The sequence below is a fragment of the Labrus mixtus genome, chromosome 20 (assembly GCF_963584025.1).
Source record: "Labrus mixtus chromosome 20, fLabMix1.1, whole genome shotgun sequence".
NCBI lineage: Eukaryota > Metazoa > Chordata > Actinopteri > Labriformes > Labridae > Labrus > Labrus mixtus.
Genome location: NC_083631.1, coordinates 23,801,483 through 23,821,892, shown reverse-complemented (window position 1 = coordinate 23,821,892; position 20,410 = coordinate 23,801,483). Strand labels below are relative to the sequence as shown.

At 45.3% G+C, this 20,410-nt stretch overlaps 1 protein-coding gene across 2 annotated transcripts in view; it reads right to left on the bottom strand.

The window, feature by feature from the left end:
• Nucleotides 1–90: 90 nt before the first annotated feature.
• Nucleotides 91–20,410, bottom strand: part of usp43b (ubiquitin specific peptidase 43b) — a 57,003-nt gene continuing 36,683 nt past the window's right edge. Inside the window, exons 7-16 of one of the 2 annotated variants that reach the window (XM_061026890.1) lie at nucleotides 19,290–19,452; nucleotides 16,075–16,186; nucleotides 8,665–8,768; nucleotides 6,883–6,960; nucleotides 6,664–6,793; nucleotides 5,251–5,593; nucleotides 4,681–4,839; nucleotides 4,121–4,294; nucleotides 2,393–3,472; nucleotides 91–1,128 (exon numbers count right to left, since the gene is read on the bottom strand). In XM_061026890.1, the coding sequence (XP_060882873.1) occupies nucleotides 1,118–1,128; nucleotides 2,393–3,472; nucleotides 4,121–4,294; nucleotides 4,681–4,839; nucleotides 5,251–5,593; nucleotides 6,664–6,793; nucleotides 6,883–6,960; nucleotides 8,665–8,768; nucleotides 16,075–16,186; nucleotides 19,290–19,452 (2,354 nt within the window). In that variant the 3' untranslated portion in view covers nucleotides 91–1,117. Of the gene's footprint in view, nucleotides 1,129–1,638; nucleotides 3,473–4,120; nucleotides 4,295–4,680; nucleotides 4,840–5,250; nucleotides 5,594–6,663; nucleotides 6,794–6,882; nucleotides 6,961–8,664; nucleotides 8,769–16,074; nucleotides 16,187–19,289; nucleotides 19,453–20,410 lie in introns of those variants that run through there. The other variant, XM_061026889.1, reaches the window with a different exon arrangement.

Here is a 20,410-nt window from a genome sequence, read left to right as displayed (position 1 = left end):
TGTGTGCAGAGAGGCTGAATGTGTGTGTGCAGAGAGGATGAATGTGTGTGTGTGTGTGTGTGTGTGCAGAGAGGATGAATGTGTGTGTGCAGAGAGGCTGAATGTGTGTGTGCACCGTGTGAGTCCTCCTTTCAATCCCAAATGAGGAAACAGCTTCACACTGAGCTGCTTCTGTTTGTTCGGTTCGTCTTCATGTTGGTGTTTTACAGGCGACTGTTCAAAGCGGACTGCGGTGGCTGAGATATGAATTCACATGTTTACAGAATCCTTTTCTTCTTATTGCTCTGCAAAGCTTCGGGGTGCTTAATGGATGTATTTTTTCTGTTCAGTCCCAACGAGGCCGCCTGCTGTTTCTGTGTCGTAGTCTTATCTCTTCATCATCCAACAGAAGAAAAGCAGATCAGAGTCTCCTCAGATAAGACATGACGCAAAAAGAACAATGCAGGAGTAGTGGACAAACGCTGCATTCATGCGGTGTTGGACGCATCGGGAAAAACGAGTTTCAGAGTTGGAAAATACTCATGAACGCCCGCTGAAGTCGGAGCAACAACTCAGAAACTTCAGCGTGTTAGCTCAATGCAAAATGATGGAATACTTTTATAAAAAAGATGCAGTGACATCACAAAATAAAGAGTTCACAGCAAAGCACAGGATGCATGTTGTTTTAGCAGCTTCTTCACTTCCTGCTGTTTCTACTTTTTGCATCTTTTTAAAGAATATTTGAGCCCATTCTCTTGAGATGTAATTTGTTCCTCTGCATAAATCACACTTTATGTGTTTTTTTCTATTTTCTGAACAGATGTTGGTTTTCTGAGAGTAAAAAAAAACATCTTTCTCCCTTTCTCTTCGATCACAACTCAAATACAAAACCAGTTTGTGCACAAACATACGACACAGAATCCTCTCACAGCAGTGTTTCTCCTCTGTCATCCCGCTCTGCATAGATTTAGTTTTAAGACACACACAGGTAAGAAGTGATAACAGTACTCTGAAGGAGGGGGGGGGGGGGGGGGGGGGGGGGGAGAGAGAGGGTCAGCGTTCTGTCCGGCGGTGAGTCCTCCTGAAAGCTTCTCTGGGTCCAGAGGTCCTTTTACTCTGCAGTCATTCTTCTGGGCTGTCACAGAGGCACTTTAATAAAAAAGAAGCCGTTATTTACAGATTATCGGTCACTGGAGGAGTCACTCAGATTTAACATTGTTGAATAAAATCAAAGATTTCAACTCGAGGCTGAAGCCGTCTGTTTCTGTTCTAATCTTGAGCTGCGGTGGAATTGATTACTGATGACAGATCGACCACAGCACCTTACTTCCTAAAGCCTTTTTATTCTGTTCACAGCCTCTCTTCCCCGTCACACACACAAAGATCTCTAACCAATCCGGCTCCTCCTGTGCTGTGATTGGCCAGGAGTACCGATAGATCAAACACAAAACTTCCCCCCTTAAAGGCAGCTGATTGGGCGTCATTCTGTATGTTAAGAGCAAAAATCAAATCTTCTGTCAGTGCTCAAACAAACTCCAAAAATAAACAATGTCAATTTTTTTCTCAGTCAACCGGTCAACATTAACTCGACAACAATACTTGGAGCGTATGTTTCCGTCCGCTACGGTGTAATGCTTCTATCCGTGCAGGTTTTCTGAATAAAGGGGCGGAGCTAACCGACATCTCTCCAGTGGATAATATACTCTCATACTATCGACAACTACCTCACACAACCAACATTTAAAAGAACAAAACTTTCCCTTAAAGTCTTTATATGTGATTTTTTTGATCCAGCAGATGTCGCCCTTGAGCACCAGCATGAAACCAAAACAACTCGCGCTGCATTGTTGTGTTAGCATGCTAATGCTAGCGATCTTTATTCTGCTCGTATCTTCACACTGCATGTAAATTTACCTGAAATGAGCGTGATCTAGAAACACAGTTAAGCAGTGAGTACAGTATGTTATTCTTCTTTTCTCTAGTCCCTCAATTAAACAACTTTTATACACGAGGGGAGGAGTCAGCCGGCCGTCCGGGCGATGTAAACAAAGTGAAGATAGGACTCTGAAAACTCTGAAAACATCACAGACAGTGGGACTCGGGTGTTACACCCATTGTAGACAGTCATGACTCAGAGAGTTATTTTCAGAGGAGATACTTGATTTATATTTAAGTGTGAAAAATCGCATATGAAGCCTTTAAGGCAGATATTACCAGCCAGCGACTGCACAGCTGTACTGACCAATCACAGCGCAGTAAGGCGAGATAAGGCGGAGCTATTGTCCTCTATAGCAACATGTTAGCTAGCTGAGATCTGAAACGTGATGTCATGATCTTTCAGGTGTTATTAAAAAGGTTTAGTAACACGTCATAGTCCTTTAAAACCTGGACTGAGATTCTGGTCTGTTCCTACCCAGGGAGGTGGTACTGTATCGAGTCCGCTGCAGGGTGGCGTAGCCCGGTTTGTCTGTTAGCAGGATCCGATGTGGGGGAGGGGCCACGACGTCTCCGTTCCTCTGCAGGGACGCACACCGCCTGAACGTCAGGTCCAGTCTGGTCTGGATGTTACTGGAGCTGTGAGCTCGCTTTATGTCCACGGGGTCGTGAAGCCCCGCCTTCCCGTTGACCAGCTGGACTTTGTTGCAGTTGTGGACGTCGCACGTCTTCCTGTTGTCCGCCGCTCCTGTGGTCAGAGTCCCGTTGGACAGAGACAGTTTGGCTAAATTGCTGCACGCCAGCCGTCCCAGGTGTCCGTGTCCATTCAGACGCCGTGTGTCGTGCGTCCTTAACGGAGACCCGGGGGCGTCTTTCCTCATGAAGCCCGGTTTAAAAAAAGACAAGAGGCTCTCGTGGCTGCGGCCCTCGTGTCCCCCCCGTCTGTCCTCAGGCTGAAGGACCAGGTCTTTCTGCGGTCTGGACGCCCCCCCTTTGGCCCTTCTTAAGGTGGAGTCTCTGCTCGGGGGGGCGCTGTGGCTGACGTGACCCATCAGGAGGGCTCCTCTGTGGAGCTGCAGCTCCAGCGTCCGGCCCTGGTCCTGCCGGGTTCTCTTGGACGCCCTCTGTCTCAGAGCGCCGTCCTCTCTGCCTCTCAGACTGTTGATGCTCCTCTCGCCCGGGCGGCTCTGTCCCTCTGGGATTTTAGGGGAGTAGCCGGCGTCGGAGCTCAGTCTGTCGGCGCAGCTCAGACTGCTGCCGCTCGGCGAGCTGCAGTCCTGTCCCGCCTCGTGTCCTCGTCCCTGGGCGCTCCTCTGCGGGGGCGTGGCCACCAGCGTTACAATCGGCTCTTTTGTGCACCGCGGCCGGCGTCCAGACTCCAGGTACTCCACCAGCTCTCCGGGCGGCCTCTGCGTGGGGGGTTTGATCCGATCCTTCGAGCCAAAAGACCAGCGCAGAGGCAGGACTTTGCTCAGAGGCTCCTTCGCTTTGCTCGGGGATCTCATGCTCAGGCTCCGCCCCTGAGACCCGCGGAGGAACTGCTTGGATTCAAACCCGTCTGCAGGAAAACACAAAGTATGTTACAACAACCAGAGTGGATATGGGGCAACTACTTTAGATTTAGACTTTAGACTTTAGACTTTAGACTAGTCTGAGTCCTTTGACTGGAGAAGCAGCGTTCAGTTTCTATGCTCTCTATATCTGGAACAAACTCCAGGTTGAAGACTCACCTGTTTACAGCTGCCTTTCATTAAACAGCTTTAATAAGATTTTGAATTTTAACTCTGCACTGTAACTTTTAACTCTTTTTATATTTTTACTTTATTTATTTAATTTAATTTAATTTGAATTCTTTTTATTTGAACATATTTTCAGACTTAATAATTTCAGTGATTTTTAAATGTTCTATTTTAATGTTTCTTTTCTTTCCTCTGTCATTTTGATGTCTTGTGTGAAGCACTTTGAATTGCCTTGTTGTTGAAATGTGCGACATAAATAAACTTGCCTTTGATGAGAATGTTTGTTGTCTGCTCAAGTTTGAGTCGACGGAATCTCAAAAGATATAAAATTTCTTCTCCTCATGACGATGGACCTGACAAAACTCGACTTTTTACTTTTTAAAAATGATGTTATATACTTAACATAAGACATAGTTGTTCTAAGATGTTTATGTCTGTGAGATAAAGACTCTTCTGCAGATACTGACTCGTTTCTTGTGTTTTCGTCGGCTCGTCTCCAAACACGGGGAGCTCAGGAGACTCCGGAGCCTGATGAGGACCTGCAGGTCCAGGAACAGGACCTCCTGACCCCACGCTGCCACGCTTGCTGCCCCCTGTCAGACGGACCAGCCAGTGGTCAGAGGTGGATGAGCTGGTGGAGCCTGAAACGAAGAAAAAGTTGGAAAGTTGTGGACATAATTTAAAGTTTCAAAAAAGGAAATGATTTCTGAAAGTTGGTCTGAAAATGTTTCAAATTGTATCCGACTAAAGTTGAGTGGCTGCAGGGCTCGTGGTGATTCAAACACCTATTATCTATATATCTTTTGTCTTTACTGAACCCACAGCGAGGGCAGAACAACAAACCTGCCTCCACAGGAAAAATCAAATGTGTACGATGGAACAGAATCCAGATTTAATCTGAGTGAAAGGTTCAAAGCTCCTCCCACATTCCCCCCCGTTATTTGAACATGTCGTCTGAAGGATGTGAGGCAGACTCTGTTCTCAACATGAGAAGCGTCTTCAGAGCATTTAAAAAAAAAGGACCAACCTGTGAGCGAGGAGCTGGCAGACCAAAGAGGGATGGTGTTTCTTCTCTGATAAAAGAGGATGTAAGCTCCTCGTGTGCACACCTCCGCCTCAGGAACCGGCTCGGCGCTGCTGTCGTCGTAGCTGTACCACTGAGCGTCCACCGAGTTCCTGCAGAACGCTGCACAAAGAACAACAATGGACTCAAATATTCTCATATCTTTGATGTCTGAGTGTGAACACAACCACGTTCCAGAGCAGGTCCGTTACCGTGGCGACCCACTCTTATAGAGCTGAAAACCAGAACTTGACCCCAAAGTGATAAGATAAGATAATCCTTTTTATCTTATCTGTACAGTGTTAAAGCAGCAAAGAGCAAAGATTGCAAACAAAAAGTGAACACAGTACAATTTAAATAAAATAAAAAAATTAAAAATGTACAAAAAATAGGTAGATACCACAATATAGATTTAAAAAAATAGATCAGCTGAGCTGCGGTTTTGACAAAAATGTAGTCAGAATATTCAGTGTAACACAGACATAGACTCCTCTAATCGTAAATCCTGCTTCATATCCTGTTTTAAAGTCTGACCTGTGTAATGTCCGCCGTGCATCCCTCCGTGGTGGTTGCACACGGCGTACAGATCATACAGGAAGTCAGGAGGAGCCGGGTCGGGTCGTCTGGACTGTTTCCAGCCCGGCTGCAGAGGGGGCTGATGGGAGGCGTGGCCGCGGCTCACCATGTGAGGCGTCATGTCCAGGCCGGCCAGAGGGAAGTGCACGAAGGTGGTGAGCTTGTTCCTGCGCTCGCCCACCTGTCTGAAGCGCTTCAGGTGCAGGATGAGGATGTCGGGCAGCGTCCACAGGCTCATCTTCACCACGCCCTGCTGCAGCTGCTTACAGTGAGGACACTTCCAGGCGTCGTCCGGGGCCAGCTGCAGGAAACGCCACAGAACAGATTGATGTAGTTTACAGAGTCTCATATGTTTAGAAACCAACATGTGAAGGCAACTATCAGGTAAGTATCACTTCCTGTCCGACGATATTGATAACACTAATTGACATGATTCAGCTGTACATTGTAAGATAGTTGTTGCATATTCTATTCTGCTGTTTATTAAGAAGCAGAGAAGAAGAAGTAAGAAAATGGGGGGGGGGGGTGTGTTGTTGTCGAACGCCTGGACCCAAAGAAGACTAATGACAATCCTTATAAACAAATAAACAAATACACCTGTAGTGATGTGTGATCTACTCTACTCTATTCTATGTCCTGACTGAATAAAGTTTTTTTTTATTCCTTCATTTTATAAATTAACAAAAAAAGTCCTGAGAGAAATCCAAATTTTATGATTGCAGGATTCATCATCATTGATGTTAATATTTATAAGTTTGGAGTTAAAAGTGAGGATAATGATCCTCACGCCTGCACCTCCACCTAGTGGTGACACAAGGTAACTGCAGCCAACGCTCCTGAACTGTGTTAACTGTTGATTGACTTTGATATAAAATACTGAATAACCAAAACATGTCCTCTCTTACTCTCACTGAAGACGCTGATTTACTCTTGTTGTTGGATTGGTTTCATTTTAAGGTCATAAAGAACGCCATTTTTAAACGTTTACTGTCACACTAAACTCCAAACCCGAAGGTGAAGGAGGTCAAAAAGCTCCATGTATGAACATCAACAAAACAGAAGGTCTGGAAAAAGCCGATCTAGAAGAAATGAACCTGTGATCCAAAAATGGGCTACAGTGATGTGGAATTAGGGGCGTGGCCTCTTTGAGTGACAGGTGGGAGCTGTCTGCAAATTGTCACCTCAGCTATCAGTCTTGGGATAAACAAACCCTGAAGTGTTTTAGTTTTTCTCATCAGTGTCAACCTCCTGAGGGGAAAAACTCAACCTCACTCTGAAGTAGATTCTGGCGATCTAGCTTAGCTTAAAAAAAGACGTTTTACAGAAACGATATGAACATGACATCATCAGCTGATCGGGGTTTTAACTGACCTGTTCCTCTTTGGTGTACAGCTGGAAACACTCGTCCAGCGTGCAGCTGTACGCCTGCACGTGCTGCTGCTGCTGATTCCTCACGCTGTCCGCGTCCTTCACCACCTCCTCGTGGATGTTTCCAAACAGACTGCAGGTGGTGAACAGGGAGACGTTTGAAAAACCTTCAGGTGTAACCATGACGACACAAAAGACGGTCTGACAGAGAAGTGAACTGACCAGTCTTTGATCCTGTGCTCCCACTCGATGATGAGCTTCACATGTGGAGGTCCTCCTGAGCCGCACAGCTTCAGAGCTCTGAGAGACACACAGAGGTCAGAGGTCATTTGAGGAAGAGGAGGAGCATCTGCACAACCTCACTCCTCCATTAAGACAAACATGAACTTCTTTTCATTGATGAAATGTGCATGAACAGTTACTGTGCAGGACCTGCACCTATTAGATCTTCTAGTCCTTTATGAGGCATCCAGACCCCCTCAGGTCCTCTGGTACAGGTCCTCGGTCCTCAGCTGTGGAACAAGCTGCCGGACTACCTGAGGCTTTCTGTCCTGCAGCCTTCTGATAAGTTCAACCTCTTCTGTCCATATCGAATTCTTTTGCTTGCTAATGCCATGTACGTTCTTTATCTCATGGTATGGTAACCTTTCTGTTCAGAACAAAAATCGTCTTTCCAGTATCGTCAATACAGCCAGTAAAACAATCGGCACTCAGCAGCTTTCATTGTCAGATATCTGGAACAGACAAGTTGTTAGGAAAGCAAAGTCTATCATGTCCAGCTCTGATCATCGTCCTCTCTTAGAGGAATCTGTTCTTCTCCCCTCAGGTCGGAGGTTCAGGCTGCTCAGGGCTAAGGCAAACAGATATAAACTCTCATATGTTCCTCGTGCAATTAATGCTCTTAATCTTCTTTAAATCCTTGACTGCACTTTCAAGCAGAGCTATTGCATTTTATATTTATTATATTTATATATTTATACCATTTGAGTGAAACTTCTTAACAGTGAGTTTTATATTTCTTGGTTGTATTTCATCAGGTTGTGTTGCACTGTCTGTTTATCTGTTGTGATTTTGTGTCCACTGCTGCAAATCAAATTTGACAATGAAGATCTGAACTGAACTGAACATCACATAAAAAAAAAGAAAATAAATCCTGCCCTGCAGTGATGCCTTTTGACCACTAGGTGTCAGCACTACCACAGAATATAATGCAGCATGAATAGATGGAGACATCAGACACATGACAGGAACTGAAGAGATGATGTGGATCTGGAGTTCAGATTTTGAATCCAAACTGCAGCGAGAAGGAGCTTCCACATGTCGGCAGGTCAGCGTCAAGAAGAAGACGAGGGGTTCATAAATATGCAGAGTTTTAGGATTTATATGTAGCGGCCAATAAACACAGCTACAGACACAGGGAAAGGATGTGAGTGTGGGATGAACAGTCGGGGGGAACATTTAGGGGAATGATTTGATTGACCTTCTAAATATTTGACCACAGTATCACAGATCTCTTCACAAGGAGACTAACACATGTTTCTTCTGACTGTAGAGCCGCTCCTTTTCTTTTCTGAATCATCATATTTATCATTACATTCGTTTCCAGGGACACAGCGTGCGGCACATTAGTGTGTCAAAAGATTGAAAGCTCCATCAGGCCGATGAATGAGCCGCTCTTAGAAACCACACAAATAGACTTTCAGAACGAGGCTCCTTTGAAAACACAAACGACTGCAAGAGAAACGCCATCAGACATCAGAGCACTGAAAAGGGGATGCTGGGAAATAAAAACTCTCACCTTTACAGTTTAAAGGATGAAGAAAAGGTCGGACATTAAACCTGGGCTAAATCACACCAGGTTATAGACGGTACCGTTCATTAAGAAATACTGAATCAGAAATATCTGTAACGATATCAAACCCAAACTTCTTCTCACAGCTGCAGGACTTATTGAATGTGTGTGTGACATCAGCGGTCTTAGAATAAACTTAGAGAGACCCTCACCTGTCCACAGCAGGGTGGTAGAGCGGCCGGCCGTCCTGAGGTGACAGGTAGCTGTAGAACGCTGAACCTCCCACCACCCGGATGTTGAACAGCACTCTGGTGTTCTGAAAGACAACAAACAAACAAACTTTAAAGACGTCATGTCCAGCTGATAGTACAGGTGTTTCTTTATTAGTGAGAGCTCCAGACTGCTGGAGACGCAGCGCACTCTAGTGTCTGTTGGGGCCCTCGGCAAGAATAAATGGGGGGGTGTTCATCATCGTCATCTACCAGCCAACGCTGACTCCTCCTCCTCCTCTTACTTCCTGTTTCTTTTTTCTCTCCTGTAGATGGATCATTCCTCTTCCTTTTTATTTTTTTGACTTTCATTGACAAACTTTGGTTTTCACAGCGATAATGCATGAGAGGCAATGAGAGAAAGTGCTGTCAGATGGGGGGAGGGGGGGATGGGGGGGGCTTAAGGAGGTTTCCAACTTTCATTGCAAAATTTACACATTTTGGGCCACTGCTTTGAAGTTTTTTGAGCCCTCCGGGGCCCCCTACTGCTCTGGGGCCCAAAGCAGTTGCCTGCCTCGCCTGTTGGTGAGCAGCGCCTCAGCACATGTTCAATAAAGTAAAAAAAAAAATCAGACAGTTACAGACGGTCCAAGAGGGCGTGGCTTCAGCTCTTCCAGTAAGAGTCTTGTCCAATACTTTTTATAGTTTAGTTTAGTTTTTTATTTTATTATTGTGTCATACATACATCCATATGCCCAGCCTGCATGTTCATACATGACACCATAAATTAAAAAGGTTCCCGGATCAGAGTGCACGAGGTAAACTATATTCTTCATCAAGAAACAAAAAGAGAAAGCAAGAAGTCAAACTAATGAAACAGAATATCCTGTCTTCTTTTCCAAGCTTTTGAAACAAAATCAACAAGTTTAAACACATCAAAGTTAAACAGCCATTCCAGTTTCTGCATATCTGTCCGCCCCAATATTTCTGATTTGACTTCATGAAACAATAATTCTCTTAAATCATCAGATTTTGTTCAATGCAAAAGAAAATGGGGACAATGTTGGTTATTTTGCCGCAGCTCGTGCAGGGCATTGTGGGTAAGTTAGCATGCTAACGTCTCCTCTTTTTCTGCCCCTCACTCTTTAGTTTCACTGCAGCGATCTATCAGAACAGTAGCTCCTCGTATCCCCCGGGCGTTGTCGTCCATTCTGCTTCTGCACACGTTTGATGAGATGATGTCACGACGGCGAAATGAGAAGACGTAGCTCAGGGTTTGTGAGGAGATCCGTCAGAGTAACGGCTCTGTTCGGAGGATTCACAACATTAAAAATGTGTCTGCAAATGTTTTATGAATCCAATATGTGTGTGCAGAAGAAGAGTCATTACTGCGGATCAGTTCCAGATGGCTCCTGTTAGAGACTAGCAGGCAGGAAGTAAAGGTGTTTGATGAGTATGCAGAGGCTTCTCAGGTGAGGTCCAGATCTTCTTTCAGTCTCCGTCTCAAACGGCTGAACGAGCTCCGGTTTGAATCAGGAAACTTGGCAGACAGGCTGAGTGGTTGATCCTAAGCTTTAAACCGTTTAGCTGAGGAAGATCGCTCGGATGGAAAAGGTCTTCATGATGAAGGGATTGATGCTGGGTCAGAGTTAAATCATTCATCTCTCCTATGGCCGACTCAAAAGCTTCAAAACTCTGGAGCCTTGGCGACTGAAAACGTTGTGTTTACTGACAAACCATTAGAAACAAATGAATGAAAACTTCCTGTTCTGACCGTTGTTGGTGCACGCTGATTGAAGTCATGGCTGGACTCTTGGACATCTGTTCAGAACTTTTGCAGGAATGCAGAGCTGGGCGTGTTCATGTAAACATTGGCGTATTTTCACACTCAGGGTTTTTATTTATTAAGTCTTCAGGCTGAAGCAACAAAAAGAGAGAGACGAGAACAAAGTGAGCCGCCAGGAGGGAGAGGTCCAAGTCTGCACCTGACCTTTGAAGTGCAGTATGTCCTCCTTCTAACTTTAGATTCTGCTCCTGAATGCTCTGGATTTGTTTGGACCAGAGAAGGTAGGCGCTTTTAAGACACGCCCCCACACGGCCGTTTTGGACGCCCCTCGGTTTGTCAGATATGAGAGCAGTTATCAGGTCAACAGGTGTTGCAGTGATGGAAGCGGGCAAGAGAAGTGGTTCAGATAGAAGTGATTGTACCCGACCTAAAAAGCCTCTGCATGTTTCTAATAAGCTCCACGAGCAGAAACGTGCTCAAACTAGGATCAATATTGGAGATGCTTTTGAAAAATGGAGAGAGGTTAGAACACAGAAAGGTTTACAGACCCATGCAGAGCTGGATAAACACTGAAGCTTCAGAGTCCACCACATGGCATTTCATGGATGAACGTCAGCTTCAGGCTTCTGTAGGAATTTATTGGACAGAATGCCAAACTTGAAGATAAAAAAGAAAGGTCCTCGTGTTTCTTATTCTCTTCATTTTAAGCAAACTTTTATTACTCTGAGATTCGAGGCGTCTTTAGGAGTTAAGGCGTTCTTCACAAGAATGAAAGCGATCTCGTCTTGTGCTGAAATCTGGCGTGTAGCTTCTGGCTGAGCTCAAACACAAACCCTCCCTCTGAGTCGATCCAGCAGGAGCTCTCTGATGACGAGGATCACACCAGAGCACACGGCAATATTGACATGCTGAACACATGAACCTGGTGGAATCCATAACCCTGAGGGGAGGTTACATAATCTATGTGAACGAGTAAATATATTCAGTATCAGATGTGTCAGTCAGCTGCTGAACCACTGGACGTCCATTAGCTGCGTAACAAAGACTGTATTGTCGTTTTCTTCTTCATGTGTTTACGCACACAGAGGTGTCCTGTGCTGCTCTTCTGCATGTTTCTGCCTGTAATGCTAGATGACGTGTGTAAACACTAAACATGTTGTCTTTTCATTTTGCTCTCGCTGGGACGCACTGAGACTTCCAATGAAAGGCTCGTGTTTACACAGAAAGACCACCCAAAGAGTCCAAACATTGTCTCAAAGACCAAAAGATAAAACTCTAAAAATCAAATGTGTCGCTTCAGATTTCACATCCTCCAATGGCAAAGACACCGAGTACAACTAAAAGATTCAGCAGGTCACACACACACAAAGATATCTCAGAGTTTTCACTCTAATCCAGGCCTGCTTTTGTAAGAGCGACACTTCATAAGAGTTAAGTTCTTTTTTAAAGGTCACATAGAATTGTGTCTCTAGTCCGTCTACAAACCCCCCAATGATGAGAAAAGTCCATCCTCCCCGTCTCCTGCCTGCTCCACTTTTCAGAAAATGTGTGCTCAAACATGTCCGGAGTGTCAAGACGATTACTCCTCTTCCTCTTTTCTTTTTTCTCTCTTATAGATCGATCATTCCTCTTCATTTTTATTTGATGACTTTCTACAATTCTACAATTCACTTAGCAGACTCTTTTCTCCAAAGCGACGTACATCAGAGAGTAAGAACAACACAAGCAAGGATCTAGAAAAAAGGGAACAATGTCAGTAAGAGCAAACGATCAGCTTTGAGTCTGATTGGACACACAGGTGCTGACAGGAAGTGACCAGAGGCAAAGCACAACATTGAGGGCAGTTCTTGAGAGCTCTAATCAGTATAGAAACCATCTTATAAGTCGTGGTTATCAAACAAAAACCATCGTCATTACCATCATCATCATCAATAATATGGAGACCATCATCATTAAGTTAGTAGGTATTCATGAAAGAGCTGGGTCTTTAGCTTTTTCTTAAAGGTGCAGAGGGACTCTGCAGATCACATGGAGTTTGGAAGTTCATTCCACCACCGGGGGGCGACAGAGGAGAAGAACCAAAGTTTCATTGACAAACTTTGGACTTCACAGCAAAAATGCATGTGACGCTTAGCAGGGACAGAGAGTGAGGGCTGTCAGATGGCGCCCCCTAAGGGAGGTTTAAAAAAAAAGAAAGTTAAAAAATCCAACAAGAGAAGAAGAGGCTTTTAAATGTGCTCGCTATTTCAGCTGTTGTATTATTGACTGATGCATGTTGAAGCAAACTGTTGTGCTGCTGTGTGTTCATGTCCACTCTGCACAGAAGAAGAGAAAACGTTGAGGGACGCCGGGGTCGGTTTAGTAAACACTGATCGGACAGTTAAGTACGAGCGAGGAGAAAAATGAAATGTGAGCAGTTAACATCTTCTCATAAAACGAACAGAAGGAGACTCACATGTTTGTGAGGTTTCTGTCATGGGAAAAAGTCCTCGCTCTTGTTTTTTTTACCCGGGGTTAATGACTCTGTGTGTTCAGTAAGGCTGGTGCGAGGGGGAGGGGGGAGGGGGGAGGGGGGGATGTTTGTGGCATTGTTTGTGCCTGACAGGGCAAAAGATCTCCAATTACTGCCCATGCAAAGAGCACAGAGTTTCATTATGTTGTTACTGTAAGCACTCTGTGTCTGTGTGTGTGTGTGTGTGTGTGTGTGTGTGTGTGTGTGTGTGTGTGTGTGTGTGTGTGTGTGTGTGTGTGTCTGTGTGTGTGTGTGTGTGTGTGTGTGTGTGTGTGTGTGTGTGTGTGTGTGTGTGTGTGTGTGTGTGTGTGTGTGTGTGTGTGTGTGCACAACCAGGGATTTTTATATTTTCCAGAGTTCCTCTAAAGGGGCTGTAGAGTCATGCAGCATGTTTTACTGCTCAACATCAATCTGCAAAACGCTCAAATTAAGACGTCAAGTGATGTCAACAGCGGGACAAATAGCTCCGATGGCAGCAGATTCTTTTTGTGTGTTTGAATCTTTGAGGAGCTAAAATTAGACAGAAGCTGAAGACTCCACTTGTGAGTGTAATTCACTGATTCAGGAGGAAAATAAGGAAACATTCAGTCGAGCTGAGCGATGAAGAGCAAACATCTGCTCTGAGCGCTGCTGCTGTCTTGGCAGAGGTAGACTACAGCCGACTGATTATACTGTACGAGGCGGGCTTTAATTAAACGGCTGACAGCGTGAGGCACAAAGGAGACTTCAGATCTCCAGCTGAGCTACTGAAAATGTTGCACCTGAATCCTCTCCTCCTCCTCCTCCTCGCTCGCTCTCTCCTCACGTCTCTCAAAGAACACTGAGTCATGTACAGAAAGCTGATTTACAGTTTCTGTGCGGTGTGTGAACTCCACTAAGAGACTAAAACTGAGGGAATTCAGGGAATAACTTTCAAAGAGCTTTAAAGTCTTAATATGTGATTTTTCACACTTAAATGTAGAAATCAAGTATCTCCTCTGAAAATAACTCTGTGAGTCATGACTGTCTACAATGGGTGTAACACCCGAGTCCCACTGTCTGTGATGTTTTCAGAGTTTTCAGAGTCCTATCTTCACTTTGTTTACATCGCCCCGGACGGCCGGCTGACTCCTCCCCTCGTGTATAAAAGTTGTTTAATTGAGGGACTAGAGAAAAGAAGAATAACATACTGTACTCACTGCTTAACTGTGTTTCTAGATCACGCTCATTTCAGGTAAATTTACATGCAGTGTGAAGATACGAGCAGAATAAAGATCGCTAGCATTAGCATGCTAACACAACAATGCAGCGCGAGTTGTTTTGGTTTCATGCTGGTGCTCAAGGGCGACATCTGCTGGATCATAAAATCACATATTAAGCCTTTAACCTGCAGAAAAAAAGCCAAACATTGACAGTAAAGAGGGCTAGAGACCGTCACAGACAGAGTCAACGTTCCCTGGACCAACAGGACGCTGCAGCAGAGTCACTGAAGTGTTCTCTCTCCAGAAGAAGCTGCAGCCTCCTCCACAAAACAAATCTAGATTTTTTTATGGAGTCTCTACCCACATGAGAAACCAGACGACAGGAGGGCAGAGAGGAATAATCATAGCATGTCTCAAACCCGTTAACCTGACTCCTCGTCCTGTGTTCCAGCGAGGGGGGGGGGGGGGCTTTGAGCTCTCCCCGCTGTACCACTCAGCGTCCATGTGTGGGCACGCTCTGCTCCGTCCTGAGCCAATAAACCTGTCCCGGGAACAGGTGCGCCAGCCGGCCCGGCAGGAGGGAGCCGTGTCCCCGCTCTGCCTCCAGCCGGTGCTCAGAAACAAGCGCGCCCACACAACAAGGCCGTTAAATGTTAGCTTTACGAGCATCATGGAACAATTAGCGCTGATTTATCACACAGGGCTGAGAGGCAACTGCAGCCCAGGAGGTTTCTGGTTGTGGATGCAGTAAATAAAACATAGAATACCTAATAATATAAAACTTATTTATCCCCTGACTTCTAGTTGTTGTGGTTGCAGACGTTGTCGACCATGACTGTCCTCATCACAACTCCCTGTTCTTTTTATTATTTCTAATATCTGTCGCTTATAAAAAAATACAATCTTTTGTAGTCAAACCTCTCCGAAGGAAAGCAGATCCAGGGGTACAGATGGCCAAGTGGTTATGTTGCGGTACGAGGCTATAGGCCTCCACTGGGAAGCCCGAGATCGAATCCGACTAGTGGCTACTTTCCTGCGTTTTGTTCCCCACCCCCCCTCATTTCCTACTCTATCCACTGTCCGATCAAATAAAGGGAAAAAAGCCCCAAAATAAATCATAAAGTCTGTCCTGTGTAAATGTGTCTCTGAGTCCTGACTGTCTACAATGAGGGAGAAGCTCGAGTCCCGCTGGCTGTGTTGTTGTCAGAGCCGTGTTTACATGGACGGGACGGCCGGCTCCTCCCCTTGTGTATAAAAGCTGTTTTAGTCAAGAACTAGAGAAGAAGAAGAACATACTCACTGATTATTTGGATGTTAGTAAGAGTTTTTAGATCACGCTCATTCTGTGTCACTTTACATGAAATGTGAAGCTACGAGCTAACTAAAGAGTGCTAACATTAGCATGCTAACACAACAATGTGAAGCTACGAGCTAACTAAAGAGCGCTAACATTAGCATGCTAACACAACAATGTGAAGCTACGAGCTAACTAAAGAGCGCTAACATTAGCATGCTAACACAACAATGTGAAGCTACGAGCTAACTAAAGAGCGCTAACATTAGCATGCTAACACAAAAATGCAGGACACAGGTGATAGCAGTTCGAGCAAAGAGCAATTTTGATCCTTTGTTTGAACGCGATTCGAGGGGGGGTTGGAGGTGTGTCTCTGGAGGAGAGTGGAGACTTCAGTATGGAGGAGGCGTGGCCTAACAGCAGTTTGTTTTGGTTTCATGCTGGAGCTCAAGGGCGACATCTACTGGATCAAGAAGTCAGTTAAGAAATTCTGCTTGCAGAGACTTTAACTTGTGTTTCATATGAATTATAAGATGATCACATGGCAGGAAGGGTTTTACCAGAAGGGTTCGAGTAGCGGCCGTGTTAAAGAGTAGTTATGTGAGCCAATCATGAGTGGTCATGAGTAGTTTTGTGATACCTGCGGCTGAGCTCCGTTGATCATCAGGTAATACAGCTTGCTGAGGATGCTCTGCTGCAGCTGGTCCCAGGAAATAGACCGGTCCTCCCTCATTAGGAACGGAGGTCCAAACCTTAATTAGAAACAGAGAAGGAAAAAAAAGCTTCAAATGACGGCTCGCAGCGCTCGCCATAAACCCCGACTGTGTCACGTGTCCCTTCATCCCATTGAGATGCAAATAATCATGATGATCGGCATGAGAGGAGGCTTCTCATTACGGGGTATCTCTAAGAGGACAGAGCGAGATAATGAGTGAAAATAGCTGCTGAGGAGAGGGACGAGTGCCGACCTCCCCCCCCTCGCCCCCCCCCCTCCTCTGAAATGATAGCTCAAGTCATCATAACACATTTAATTGAGGGCAGCCCTCCATTGTATGCTTCAGATTTATTAGAATGAAAACATGTCGACACACACAGGCTCAGCACACGGCCGAGCGGCGCTCAGGAGGAGAAAGAAATGAAAGCTGTGTGGAAGAAATATATCCTCTCTTTAATTAGTTTTTATATTTGTTTTGTTTAAAGACAGCAGCAAAAATCTGACAAATCCTCCAGAAAACAAATAATAGTTGCCATGGAGACGGATTACTGTTTAGGATGGAAGTGTTGGAGTTCTTGAAATCGATCTTAAAACCACTTTTTGAAGGTCTTGGAATCGGAAGCTTGGACTACTCGGTCTTGTCTCGGTCTCAAACTACATTTATAATTTGATTTTTATCCCCTGGTTACGGCCGCAACCTTCCCGGTGTTACAGTCTAAGCGAGGGACGAGACCCCTGCACACAAGATGAATATTTTTCTGTGATTTTTCTGGTCTCGGTCTCGATCCCTAAATGTCTCGGTCTCGGAGCCCTCTGGTCTCGGTTAGTGTGGTCTCCCCTACAACACAATAGGATGGTAACCATTAGCGTGCTGTGGCGGCTGCAGTGACCCCGACCACTGCACGGTAGAGACTAAATGAGGAGAATTGATTTGGAAACTTTGGAAGCAAAGGGAGAAACGATTCCCCTCCTGGGTTGTGTGGTTTGGTTTCTGTGAATGCTGAATCAAAGGCCTCCTTCAAGGGAGACGTTCAGCGTCTTTGACCTTTAAATGAACTCTTCAAGGACTCTCATCACAATTCTACAATTCACTGAGCAGACTCTTTTCTCCAAAGAGACGTACATCAGAGAGTAAGAACAACACAAGCAAGGATCTAGAAAAAAGGGAACAATGTCAGTAAGAGCAAACGATCAGCTTTGAGTCTGATTGGACACACAGGTGCTGACAGGAAGTGACCAGAGGCAAAGCACAACATTGAGGGCAGTTCTTGAGAGCTCTAATCAGTATAGAAACCATCTTATAAGTCGTCATTATCAAACAAAAACCATCGTCATTACCATCATCATCATCAATAATATGGAGACCATCATCATTAAGTTAGTAGGTGTTCATGAAAGAGCTGGGTCTTTAGCTTTTTCTTAAAGGTGCAGAGGGACTCTGCAGATCACATGGAGTTTGGAAGTTCATTCCACCACCGGGGGGCGACAGAGGAGAAGAGTCTAGTCAGAGACTTAGGACCCTGTTGTGAAGGTTGGATCAGAGTATATGAACGAATTGCAAATTAAATATTTCCACCATGAAAGATGGTCGGCTCTGTTTTCTGTGATGTGTCAATCATCAGTTCAGGACAGCGCTCTTTAAATCTCAGCTCTGAAGGAAATTAATAACTTAGAACTCTTACAGTGACAGACAAAAGATCAATCTTCTTCCTCACAGTCTCGTCATAGAGAGGCAGCAGAGTTCATCTCAGTACGTTTAACCAGTATGAGTGCTGTACTTGTTCCTGTGTATCACAGTTCAACCAATCAGAGCGTTTCACACTTTGTCTGCAGAGAAGCTTCTCAGGTGCATTTCAGTAACCAGAGTGAGAGAAGAGTAAGTGACTCCAAAGTCGTTTTCCTGACGTCCAGCTGTCACCTGATTAGAGCAGGAGGCGACGGGTGGTTCTGATGGACGGCGGCGAGGCGTTTGAAGGAGAAACCGACACCGGGAACAGGATTGGACTTTCCCCCACAGCCGAGCTGGCGAGCTGTCTCGTATTGATCTCTCTGCACGTTCGTCAGGGAGATGAATGTTTGATCTCTACATCACGCCAGGTGTCCCGAGTCCTCAGGGCCATTGATCTGAAACTCATCTCACAGCGAGATGCAGGTCCTCTTTCTGGAGCCGGGAGCTGACGTGACCTTGATGTTTGATAAAATGTGGAGTCAGCTTCTGTAAACAGAGCGGACGTCTGCTGAGAGAGAAGCGATCATCATAAAGATTTCTGTCAATTCAGTCGCTAACGTTACAGCGCTGTAACCTTTAAAGCTGGCGTCAACTTAAAGGGATACTTCACCCGTTGAAACATGAATCTGTACTGACATTGGGTCATATATGTAGAAATGTGAAATACATTTTGAAGTTGGTGCCTTCTTGGCCAAGAAAAGGCAGAAAGTGTCTTTTTGGCTCATGTGGATGAAAGACACCAAATCCCAGAATGCACAGCACCACAGGCCACTCCCACTAAGGTCCTCTAGTTCAGAATCAGAAATACTTTATTAATCCCCGAGGGAAATTCGATCATTACAGTTTCTCTAAAATATAAACATAGCAGTAGAAATATAGAAATAAAAACATTTAGACATAAATATGAGGAACTAGCGTTGTAGTTTCACCCCGCTAACCACAACAGCTTCCAGTGACGCAAAAATCGTCATTCTGCGTCACTGGAAGCTCCTTTACAGACTCAGAAATACAAAGATTTCACATCTCAGCGGAAAATGAGGGCGGGATGCACGACCATTCAAAAACACTACCAGGTTTCTAATGAAACAAAGATTAATGTCAATGGGTGAAGTATCCCTTTAAAGCTGTAATATGTAGATTCCTCCACCAGGGGGCTCTCGATCAAAACTACAACAAAAGATGACGTCGAGGCTAGCGAGGAATCTCTCTGCTACTAGATTGAATCACATCTCACATTGTTTTTTTTTTCTTTGGTTGTGTAAAAAAGTAAAAAAACACCCCGCCCTACTTCAACATGCAAAGAAGTTCAAAGCGGTCTCCCCTCGCCTGGTTACCGTTGCTAGGCTATTATTAGACGAGCGCTGTTTGAGAGCGGGGGCTTTGAGAAGGGGGTCAAACGGATCATAATCACCTCACAGTCTGCTGGCCCGCTCCTGCAGCGTTGCACACCAGCAGCAGAATCTTCACGGGGACGCCCTGGTTGAGGAACTCTGATGACAAGGCGCCGGAGGAAGGCAACCTCTGACCCTCTGGACCCGTGGAGTACGGCGAGGACGGGAGGCTGTGATGATAACCTGACAAGAGGAGGGGAGAACGTCAGTCAAGACAGCATCAGAGAGAAAGAGGAGAGAACAGGAAATATGAGATAACTGTTCAATGCTTTTTGTTTTAAAACGCGCAGCAAAGGTCAGAAGGTCAGATTTGAACACACCGCTGTAGCCTCTGTACATGGGGCGTGCTTCATAACCACTAGGCCATGCGGCGCCCGAATCCACGCTGTGATAAATAATTTGTTTTTTTCAATAACTTCTGACTCCTCCGGTGTTTTGCAACGAGCCGCACATGATGATCCAGAGTCTGATTTCTGATTTCTGATTTTAAATCCTGAAAACTTGATCGTGTAACTGAACACGTCTAACGAGGAGCGAGGAGGAGGAGAAGTGCGAGATGGGTAAAGTGGCGAGACAGCAGCTTTCTATTTGGGGAACAGTGATTCAGACGGGAGAACAGATGGACCAATGGCTGCCTGCACTCTCAGCAGGAGGTATTATGTGATGCAGCGACTGCTCCACATCCTGTCCTGGTGGGGTGCCAGGCAGCTCCACTTCTCTCCCGTCCCCGCCGACGCCGCCCGCCGCCGCTCAGAGGAGTGTGACTGACTGACTGAGTGAGAGCTGCGATCATAAGATCCCCCGTGAAACGTGACGTCAGCAGGTCGTCCCTTCACAAGTTCATGGTGATAAATCAGGATGTTGATAAGACTCAGATGAGGAGGTATCGATTATCTGAACCTTCCCCAATCGTTCCATTAAACGTTTTTTTACACCAACGCCTGATTCATCACCGACAAAGCAAACGCACGTGACTCCAGATCCACAGAAGACGTTTTTTTTAACCCTCAGGCATCAGTTTAATTTACGACCCTCTTAAGTCACTAAGGACAAAAATGTCCACTTCCAAAAAACTGATATAAAATTAGAACAGATTGATATTTTTTTCTACTCTTTTTTGTATAAATCTCTTAAACAACTT